The sequence below is a fragment of the Tursiops truncatus genome, chromosome 2, assembly GCF_011762595.2.
Source record: "Tursiops truncatus isolate mTurTru1 chromosome 2, mTurTru1.mat.Y, whole genome shotgun sequence".
NCBI lineage: Eukaryota > Metazoa > Chordata > Mammalia > Artiodactyla > Delphinidae > Tursiops > Tursiops truncatus.
Window position 1 is genome coordinate 157585644 of NC_047035.1, and position 11747 is coordinate 157597390.

The window sequence follows — 11747 nt, forward strand, 5'->3', positions numbered from 1 at the left end:
TTCGATTCCTGATCAGGGAATTAAGATCCCGCAAGCCGTGTGGCACGGCCAGAAAAAAGAAGTATAGTCAAAACAATGTTGAAAAAGAACAAAGTTGGAGAGCTTACACTTCCTGATTTCAAAACTTACTATGTATATATATTCTGAAAAAGCCCATGTGACATAGATAATCTGTTCTACTGGACCTAAACGGCTACTTTTAACAAGATTCTTTATTTAAGAAACAAACTCAAGATTGCAAACTGTCTTGCAAGTTGGCAATATCTTACAAAATTGGAAACACTTATCTAACGCCCACATCCTTTGATCCAACAATTATATTTCTAATATAATTTCTTACAGATATGCTTACACATATGTAAAGTGACATTTGTACATGGTTACTTTCAGCAGCATCTTTTGAAGATCAGAAGAGGAAACGATCTAAATTCCATTAGAGTGGTACAGGTTAAATAAATTATGGTATAGGTCCGCATCCCTTACAACTCTTGGATCTAGATACAATTTGAAATCCAGAGTTTTCTAATTTTGCAAAGGTCATATACTATACATAATGTATAGTATATGACACCTTCAACAGAGTCTAAGGTGGCTCTCACTAAAAAAAAAAAAAATTAAGATATTTGTAGCAAAATATAATAGCCGTACAAAATAGGATAAAAACTTAAAATAGCCTCATGTCATTTAAGGTCAAGGTTTGCTCCTCCTGGTAATGTTAGGACAGGTTTTGCTCTCAAACGGGTTATCAAAAAAGCTTTATCAAGCCTTTTGAACTCTTAAATTATAGCTAAGGGATTATGGATCTGAGGCTTTATTATCATTTTTCACTCTTCCTTGTTTTTATAGCTATAGTTGTTTCAACATTTGCCTCTGGCAGTCAGCTGGACACAACCAAAGCAGGTCCTGATTTATTCCCCTCTGCATCCTAATAACACACTTCACAAACAGAAAACATTTAATTTTTTTTCTGACTTGAAAAATTATGAATTATAAAGAAGATTATTTGTTAATATTTGACCCCTCTAGGTAGACAAATCAGAAACAGAGGGTGTGGTACAGAGTTATGCCCAGTAAAAGTCACCATCAGTTACTGTGGCGGACACAAACTGCAGGCCTTATGACAGAACAGGAAGATTAATATTTTGATCAATTAGTAAAAGATGCCTTTTGAATGGAATGCCAGGAAAAAAAAAGGATGGGCAGGCTGATTTTTATTTAAAACATATATAATTGTCATTTAGAATGACTCTTAGGAGCTCATTTCACTCTATTTTCTAAAACAATTTAAAGAGCAAATGTTTACGGTTAATACCAGCAAATCTGCAGATTATTCAGCTCCTGCTAGTACGTAAAAAGATAAGACTTTCAATTTGTTACTGAGAACATGAAAACAGAACTCTAAAAAAAAAAGACCAAGTGAGGTGAATTCACTGACGTCTTGTTTTAGCTAGCTACACTAGAGTTAAACCATACTATAAACATATTCACTTAAAATTAGCTAGCAAGTCATTTCAGCCATAGCAATATAATAGCTAATATAACTAATAAATCAAAATAGAAAATATGAATCATAAAAATAAAACCATGAATTCTGTTATAATTTTGTATACAAATGAACCGTCTGTCATGTTTTAATAACCTAAGGGTAAAAATTACGGTTTATACCAACAAGCACCTACTGAATAGCACAGGGAACTCTGCTCAATATTCTGTAATAACCTAAATGGGAAAATAATTTGAAAAAGAATAGATACATGTATATGTATATAACTGAATCACTTCGCTGTACACTGAAACTAAACAACATTGTTAATCAACTATGCTCCAATATAAAATAAATTTTTTTTTAAAACTCTGAAAAAAAAAATTAGGGTTTATAATATTTTGGAAGTTTGTGCAATGTATTTGCTTGAAAGAAAACTCTTGAGTGAAAAGCCCATAAGTTATACAAATTTGTGCAGAGTTCTTTTGGCATATAAATTTTAAACCAAAGTTTCACATGGATTTCATTATTCCTACCTTCTAAGTATTTAGAGATTTTCTCCACTCGGACTGGCATGTGAAAGTAAAAAAAAAAAATTAGACATATAATATAAATATTAATGCATGCATAATGTATCAGCTGCTGAACGAAAAACTAGGTAAAAGAGTCCAACCTGAGGTTAAATCAGAACTTCTGCCACTCTTTTTGTCTTCTATAATTTCATAAAACGGACCAATGACATGTAGCAATTCTTCAACTTTTTCAGTCATTGGCATAGTTTCAAGAATCTGTAATCAAAAGAAACAAATCCTGTGAAAACCAACTATTAATGTGATCCACACTAGCACCAAATAATATATTTATAATTTACTTACCGATAACTTTGAGATTTGAAGTGCTTTTACAGACTCCTGAAAGTATCTATGTTAATTACATATTGATGCCTATACCACCCTAGGAAAATTTCAAGTAAAGATTTAAAAGCGTTCTCATTTTCAAAACTATTTTACATAAGCTTCGTGTAAAATTTTATACAATAAGCTATAGATTGTGCATTAAGCACTAAAGGCCCTAATGTAAAATAAAATAGAAAATTGTGGGGTTAGAGTAAAATTATCGTGTGTTCTTTAACACCAAGGTAGTGTTTTTAAAAGGGTGTTAAGTAAAGTAGGAAATGGCAACCACTTTCAGACACCTTCATAACTACGGGCCAATTTAGAATCATCAAGTTTAAAGAGCAAGGTAAATTAGGTGAAAAAGTATTCAAATAAAGAACCATCAACTGATGACTGACAAAATAAAGTATTTCTATATATGGAATATTTTGCAGATATTAAAAAGACTATGATTAGTTCTGTGTGTGCTGACTGGAAAAATATAAATTTTTTTTTACAGGCAAAAAGCTAGCAGCTGCACAGTATGTTTAATATGATACCATTATTCGTTTTCTTTCTTTTTTTAAATAATAGGATATATATATACACACGTCTTTTCTGTATCAACATACAATTAAAAGTAATTACCACTAAATAGTTAAAATGGAGGGAATGAGGAAAGATTATAACAATATTTAAAGAAAAAAGAATGTTATCAAACCAAAGCTGTACATTATTGTTCTCTCTCTGCTTTTGAAAGACTCCTTTGTTCTGCTACTGATACACTTAACAGCCAAAAGAACTACGCTCTGACCTCTTTTATAGAAAAACAAAATCCACCAAATAAAAATTGTGAAAATGTAACAAAGTGCACAACTTTGAGCAATGTAGAAGACATTAAAACAAAACAAATTACTCTGAATCTACCAAATAAAAATTACTACAGAGATTAATACTATCAAAGCATCTGGCAAAAAAATATTCCTTTTTTACATATTTTCTCTATGTTCAAAGATTATTTAAGATTATTATACAGATCTAGATTTCACAACTTCTGATCCATTACCAACATATCAATACAAATGTTCCTTTATAAAAAGGCAGTAAGATCATCTTTAAAAATCCATGATTTCTTCATTAATTTGCTCCTTGAAGAGCTAGTTAATAAAGAATGCCCTCTTAACTAGTTACCAGAGAAACTAAAAGCATCCTTGTCTTATTCTGCTTCTGAAGGATTTTTACATTCACAGAAAAATGCTTGTTACTGATAAATCCAGTGATAGAAACATCTCAACTTATGAGTCAACACTTGTATGAGAATACTGTTGGGCAGTCTTTTTACCTATTTCTCATAAAAAGTTTGAAAACAGAAATGTTTTCAAGACAGCCCAGTTAAGTCCCACACTCCTGAGTAAGGGAAATCAGTATTTGAAAAGATTCCTATCTATATACTTTCTGCAGAAGTCAACGATAGAGAAAGATAAGAAAGATGAAAAAATGAAAACACGGGACTTCTCTGGTGGCACAGTGGTTAAGAATCCGCCTTCCAATGCAGGGGACACAGGTTCGATCCCTGGTCCGGGAAGATTCCCACATGCCACGGAGCACCTAAGCCCATGTGCCACAACTGCTGAGCCTGTGCAGCCCACAAGCCCCAACTACTGAGCCCGTGTGCCACAACTACAGAAGCCCACGTGCCTAGAGCCCATGCTCCACAACAAGAAGCCATTGCAATGAGAAGCCCGCGCACCACAATGAAGAGTAGCCACTCGCCGCAACTCAAGAAGGCCCGCGTGCAGCAACAAAGACCCAACGCAGCCAAAAATAAATAAAATAAATAAATTTATTTAAAAAAAGAAAAGAAAAGAAAATAGCATGTCCCCACAATGTGACACATCTGAAGGAAAAAACATTTACCTTAAGATGAACTTTGATGAGACAGATAAAGCCCTGATAAGCTCAATAATCTAGATTCTATATTCTAACACATTACAATCTCTTTGTTCCTAAAAACAAAGCAGCTAATTTGCTTTGATAACAAAACTAAATCAAAGCTGCTCTAAATAGGGACCTCCCTGGTGGTCCAATGGGTAGGACTCTGTGCTCCCAGTGCAGGGGGCCCAGGTACGATCCCTTGTCGGGGAACTAAATCCCACATTCATGCTGCAACTAAAGAGCCCACATGCCTCAACGAAGATCCCGTGGGCCACAGCTAAGACCTGGCACAGCCAAAATAAATCAATAAATAAATATTTTTTTTAAAAAACTGCTCTAAGTAGTTTTATTTTCTATTGTGAATTGTTTTCCCTACCTTTTTCATTTCTTCAACGTATGCAATCATGGCTTCCTCTTTGGTCATATCACCCAATGAACTCCAAGCATCCCTAGAAATAAAAATATCCAATTAACTACAGAAAGACACCTGATTTCAATTGCTCAGAATACAATTTATAGTTATTGCTATAGGATCATTAATTTAAAACAGTCTTTACTTAAAGCTATATTAATGTTTCCAAAGGATCTCTTTAAATGCACCACCTTGAAGAAAAATATCACAGTGAATAAAATGGCAAATTAAATAGTAGCTAAAACTAATTAGTATAAAACCTATCTATAGATCATAGATTATAGGGACTACATTATATAGTCTCTATAATCTCTATATAGATTATACAGACCATAGACTTCATAATTATTTGCTAAGAACTCTTTAAAAGTCTTTATATCATTATAAATAACAGTGACAAAAATGAACATTTTAGAAACTACATGAACTGTCACAGTCATGTTTCAAATGAACAGAAGTTTTGGTTAATTTTTTTTAAATAATTTATTTAATTTATTTATTTTTGGCTGCATTGGGTCTTCGTTGCTGCACGTGGGCTTTCTCTAGTTGTGGCGACCAGGGGCTACTCTTCGTTGCGGTGCGTGGGCTTCTCATTGTGGTGGCTTGTCTTGTTGTGGAGCACGGGCTCTAGGCGCCTGGGCTTCAGCAGTTGTGGCTCACGGGCTCAGTAGTTGTGGCTCACGGGCTCTAGAGCGCAGGCTCAGTAGTTGTGGCGCACAGAATTAGTTGCTCCGCAGCATGTGGGATCTTCCCGGACCAGGGCTGGAACCCGTGTCCCCTGTATGGGCAGGCGGATTCTTAACCACTGTGCCACCAGGGAAGCCCATGCCTGCATTCTAGAGCCCACGCGCCTAGAGCCCATGTTCCACAGCAAGAGAAGCGACTGCAATGAGAAGCCCGCGCACTGCAATGAGGAGCAGCCCCCGCTCGGCGCAACTAGAGAAAGCCCACGCGCAGCAACAAAGACCCAAGGCAGCCAAAAGTAATAAATAAATAAAAATAAATAAATTTATATTAAAAAATAAGAGTCGAACACTTGAAAAATGGAAAAGGTTTCTTACCTCTAAAAAAAAATGAAAATGTGAGGGGCAGGAAAATTTTAAAGTCTCAAATAATGAGAAGAGCCCTTTGAAATTTTTGCCTAAAAAGAAAACCTCTCAATTTAGAGACACTTTCCAGAAGCAGTTTAACTCCACCAAAGGTCAGTTCTGAGGAAAATCGTTAAGTAAATAAGTTTTCTTCAAACAGCTTAAGTAACATATTGCTCTTACATTTAACCTAATATGACTAGTCATAAAGATCTTAGAGAAAAGTACAGGACTAAGAAATCCTCAAAGATGAGGTATCACCTCACACCAGTCAGAATGACCATCATCAAAAAATCTATAGACAATAAATGCTGGAGAGGGTGTGGAGAAAAGGGAACCCTCTTGCTCTGTCGGTGGGAATGTAAATTGATACAGCCACTATGGAGAACAGTATGGAGGTTCCTTAAAAAACTAAAAATAGAACTACCATATGACCCAGCAATCCCACTACTGGGCATATACCCTGAGAAAACCATAATTCAAAAAGAGTCATGTACCACAATGTTCGTTGCAGTTCTATTTACAATAGCCAGGACACGGAAACAACCTAAGTGTCCATCGACAGATGAATGGATAAATATGTGACACATATATACAATGGAATATTACTCAGCCATAAAAAGAAATGAAATTGAGTTATTTGTAGTGAGGTGGATGGACCTAGAGACTGTCAAACAGAGTGAAGTAAGTCAGAAAGAGAAAAATAAATACCGAATGCTAACACATATATATGGAATCTAAAAAAAAAAAAAAATGGTTCTAAAGAACCTAGGGGCAGGACAGGAATAAAGACGCAGACATAGAGAATGGACTTGAGGACACGGGGAGGGGGAAGGGTAAGCTGGGACAAAGTGAGAGAGTGGCATGGACTTATATATACTACCAAATGTAAAATAGCTAGTGGGAAGCAGCCACATAGCAAAGGGAGATCAGCTCGGTGCTTTGTGACCACGTAGAGGGGTGGGATAGGTAGGGTGGGAGGGAGACACAAGAGGGAGGCAATATGGGGATGTATGTGTATGTATAGGTGATTCACTTTGTTATACAGCAGAAACTAACATACCATTGTAAAGCAATTATACTCCAATAAAGATGTTAAAAAAAAAAAAAAAAGAAAGAAATACCCAAAGGAGTTTAAGAACTTCCAATGCAGGGTGAAGAAACTTAGCCATCAAAACATGTGGCTCTTAAAGACTTACTCTGCCAATTAGCACACTCTGTTCCTGACATACATGACGTATGGTCATGTTAGACATCAGACATCCTGTTAGACATTTGTCACCTCTTCAATAGTGTTTAAGAACATCAACTGTTACTCAACTGGAAACATGGCAGCGGTGTTCTGTGATTCTATTAAATATATTAAAAATGAAATTTCTATTCAAGTACAGTGGGACAGGAGTGACAGCTTAGAGAAAAAGTAAGGCAGAACCTGAGTCATGCTCCTAGTTATTTATTATCTCAATAGCTCAAAGCAAACAAGGTCACCTGACAAGCAAGAGGTCACTCTTCTTCTTGGCAGGTAAAAGAGGCAGGAGAGTCTGTTTAATATAGTTTGGGACTTTAATATAGTCCCTTTAATATAGTTTGGGACTTATTCTTGCCATAATAAAAAGAACAAACTCCATAAAAGGAAACACTAATTGAAAATGCTCTTATATCTTTGATAAATCTACCTCTTTTGGTTTTATTGTCTTCTTTTCTTCCCCAAGACCTTCCTATTTGTGTGAAATTGTGTTAAGAGCACACAGAGGGGGCTTCCCTGGTGGCGCAGTGGTTAAGAATCCACCTGCCAATGCAAGGGACACAGGTTCAAGCCCTGGTCCAGGAAGATCCCACATGCCATAGAGCAACTAAGCCCGTGTGCCACAACTACTGAGCCTGCGCTCTAGAGCCCACGAGCCACAACTACTGAGCCTGCGTGCCACAACTACTGAAGCCCACGCGCCTACAGCCCACGGTCCGCAACAAGAGAAGCCACCGCATTGAGAAGCCCGCACACTGCAACAAAGAGTAGACACCGCTCATTGCAACTAGCGAAAGCCCACATGTAGCAATGGAGACCCAACGCAGCCAAAAATAAATAAAGAAATTTATTTAAAAAAAAAACCCTTGTTTAAAAAAAAAAAAAGAGCACACAGAGGATAAAAATGTATCCAGTACCTAGAATACTTTGTGCACAGAATAATCCATAACCACATAAGTAACAGTCATATGATAATTATGTCATTAAACTCAAAATTCTTTCATAGCTCTCTACATAAAATTACCATTTATATCTTCCAATAGGATCCCAGAATCCAGGCCTTGATAGTTTACAGGGTCCTTCAGTTGCCTGCTTATAAAAGCTATAGAACTTGAGCATCATTTCATTTGTTGGCTGGAATGAACCTATTGGAAACATACATTAAGTAAGATCACTTGGAGAACACAATTGATGAGCGAATGCTTAGCTTACTAACAGTGATTTTTTAATATTTCATTAATAGTTCAGATAATTTATTCTTATTTTACAGAAACAAAAGCTATGGCTCAGTTTATTTCTTTGATTTGAAAAAACTCTGAAATTTTACACTTTAATAACAACGCCTAATATAGTTCAATAAATAAGAGAATAAAAGAATAAACATGTTGTAGATGTAACCAAAATAACTGGCAAATGTCATTTAAAAAAATAAAATATAGAATAACTGTATCATGCAACTGTAATAAGGTATTTCTATTAAAAAATTGTGACAAACCACACTGACTATAGCACAAATGAAAGTTAAATGTATACTCTGCTTAATAAAACTGCAACAGTAAGAAATTCAACTTCTCTTGGCCAAATTTCCGATTTCTCAGAGGATTAGGAACTTTGGCTAAAGCCAACCAGTGTGTACTGTGATAGAAAAAGAATTAATCCAAGATAAAATAGATTTCTCACTTCCTACCTCCATAGTTTTGGACATGCCAATTTTTTGAGGATCAGTCTTCACATGTTTCTAGGTTATCAATAAACTTTTTTATGTTTAAAGTTTTCAAATTGTTTGAACAAATGCTATAAGTTGCAATACTCTTAATGAGAGAGAAAAATTGGAATATAAATGTTTTATAATAACTAACTGGCTAAATAATTATGATATACATAAATTATGGGATTATTTATAACTACCGCCCTTAAAATTTTTACTGTAGAAAAATATAAAAAATAGCATGAGAAAAGTTTCAAGATCTACTATAAAATGAGTTAAACAGCAGTTTAAAACAGGATACCCAGCACAATCCATTTTTACAAAATAAGTAAAATAAGTACAAAATAAGTACTTATTTTTACAAAATAAGTACTTATATACAGAGTAGAAGGAAACATGTCAAAATGTTAAAAGAGGATAGATATCGCTGTCATAGGCATATAGATTACTTCTAGTTTCTTTTTTGCTTATTTGCATTTAAAAAAAATTTACATTTATTGTGCATTACTTTTGTTCCAAAATTTATTATAAAAACAAAAACTAAAACTGTAAAAAGATGTTTTTAAAACTTCACAGATTGCATAATAATCTGATAACATGTAGTAATCAAAAGCTAGTAGTTTATAAAAATTGTGAAAATTACAACACAGACAAGCTGAGAGCTGGTGTTTCAGTTTTGGCCAGGAGTGAATAATTAATTCCAAAATCACAATAATAAATTAGCTACACAATATATGCTCATTTAGGAATATCCATTAGATGCAGTGTTTCAATGATATAGTCTTTATATAGCAGAGGGGAAAAAAATGGAGAAACTATAGTTAAAAATGGTTACCTATTTAAAAAAGAAAATGGTTACCTACTTAAATGACACAAACCTAAATTTAAAACATCAAAAGCCTCATCTCATAATATCTTCAGTAAGTCAATCAACTGAGATTTAAAAGTTTATTGGTTAAGGTGAGTAACATATACATTAGGTTAAAGCAAAAACTAATAACATATATTGAATATATTCTGTGTATAAGACACTAGATAAAGTATAGTCTCTATCCTCAAGGTGCTCACACACAACATCTTACCGAAAAATCTGAACAAACTTTTTGGCCAACCCAATACATTTGATATGTATGTGTTTAAAACATAATATAGGAAAATAAATTTCTAAAGGTCAAGGGCATACCAAACATAGGTGCTATAGGATTCATTATAACTTTATGCCATAGATAAAGATTAAGCAACAAGCAACATAAAAACTATAAGAATATCTGCAAAATAATCCAGGACAGATGACAAAACTTAAAAGTTTTACTATAAAACTATTTAATGATTCATTATAACAATACTTCTGCTTCAATTATTATCAGTTTAGTTTCAGGAGATAATAGTACAGTACTGAACATTGCCCCACCCAGCTGCCGTTCGGCAGAGGTTCTTAACTTGGCAATACCTTCTTAAATGTTATATAAACACAAACTGTATTTACACTTATATGGGTTTCCTAATGAGTGATATATGGTGTCAGCAAAGATAGCAAACTATCATCAAGTCTCGCTCTATCAATTTTCAAAAAATATAAAAACGTGTGGTTTAGAAGTAAGGATGAAGGTACCATTTAAACAAAACTCTTAGAATCATGCCTTCATGTAAACTCTCTTCTTCAGACATTTAAAAAATCAATACCTAAATAAGTTCCTATGTTATTTCTCTACATTTTGTTCATTCACTCTTCTTTCAATTCCTCATATGTCCTCCTCCAATTTGGTGTTTGAGATTACAAAAGGAAAGCTATTTTGTGTATATTTGTTTTCAAAACCTTTTGTATCTGCACTTAATGAATGTTTGTTAATAGTATTGAACATTCATTACTTAGCCAAATGATAATTAATGAAAATAGGGAACATGACATTAAATACTATAGTAGTATATTAGTGTTATATTCAGTTAATTTTACACTCTGGAACAATGATAGTAGTTAAAAGTATCATTAAAAAAATACACGTTTATTGTGGAAAAATACACGTTTATTGCAGAAAAATATGAAGTGAAAAGTCAAATTCCCCCTTTCCAAGCCTCTCCACCGAAAAAATATTTGAATAACGGCCTTAAACTTCCCAACATTTGTCAAAGACATAAAATTACAAATTCAAAAAGCTCTGCAAAACCCCAAACAGCATTAATATGAAGAAAACCATACCAAGACAGATCATAATCAAACTGCTCAAAACCAACGATAAAGAGAAAAATCTTGACAGAAGCCAGAGAAACGACAGGCTAAATATGAAAGAACAGCTCCAATGACTTTTCATCCAAGGTGCAAAGGTCCCATACGAGTATGAAAAAGAGAACACTAGGACCATAGAACAGGTTTTTTTTTTTTAAGTAATAAATATATATGTACTTTTAAAATAAGAGAAATCGTTTTACAAATGAATATAGTTGTTCTTTCCTTTCTTTCCCTTCATATCAAAAGTTTTCAAAAAGTAGACTTTATGAGTATGCGGCCCTAGGCATCCCCATCCCAGATTTTTTAAAAACATACCCAAATCCGCAGTCATTAAGGGACTTTTCTTTTCGACAACAATATAAACTGCTTAAAATCTGGATAATATATTTGTCTCAGGCTTGAAAGATCAGCAGGCAATTAATTCCCATCCGACACCTCCCCTTCAATTACATGACTTTTCAACGCAAAAGAAGAAGTAGGTTAAATAAGCAAGACTAGAAGCAGAAAGAAGGCTAAAGGAGGTGAGATTCAGAAACTGGGGCCTCAAGCCTCTGCAGAAGGCTTGTCCAGCCGGGCATGCACGTACCATTTTTCGGCAAACTCTGGATCACCTTCACCGCCGCCTCAAACCGGGTTTCATGCACGGATCTCGTGTCCGCCATCTCCAGCCTCCAGCGCCGGCCCCGGTCCCAAGGTCTGTCGGCTGGAATCAGGCAGCAGCAGCAGCACCACCTTTCCCAGGAGCCTGCATGAAACTGGAACATGGAGCGCAG

The 11747-nt window shown here is 34.8% G+C and overlaps 1 protein-coding gene across 4 annotated transcripts in view; it reads right to left on the minus strand.

Moving 5' to 3' along the window:
• ACBD5 (acyl-CoA binding domain containing 5) overlaps positions 1 to 11747 on the minus strand; it is a 33689-nt gene that overhangs the window by 21643 nt on the left and 299 nt on the right. The window contains exons 2-6 of one of the 4 annotated variants that reach the window (XM_004326020.4): positions 11561 to 11729; positions 8064 to 8184; positions 4670 to 4742; positions 2157 to 2271; positions 2020 to 2052 (exon numbers count right to left, since the gene is read on the minus strand). In XM_004326020.4, coding sequence (XP_004326068.2) covers positions 2020 to 2052; positions 2157 to 2271; positions 4670 to 4742; positions 8064 to 8184; positions 11561 to 11729 — 511 coding nt within the window. Of the gene's footprint in view, positions 1 to 2019; positions 2053 to 2156; positions 2272 to 4669; positions 4743 to 6992; positions 7144 to 8063; positions 8185 to 11560; positions 11730 to 11747 lie in introns of those variants that run through there. The other 3 variants (XM_019933291.3, XM_033852378.2, XM_019933288.3) reach the window with 3 other exon arrangements.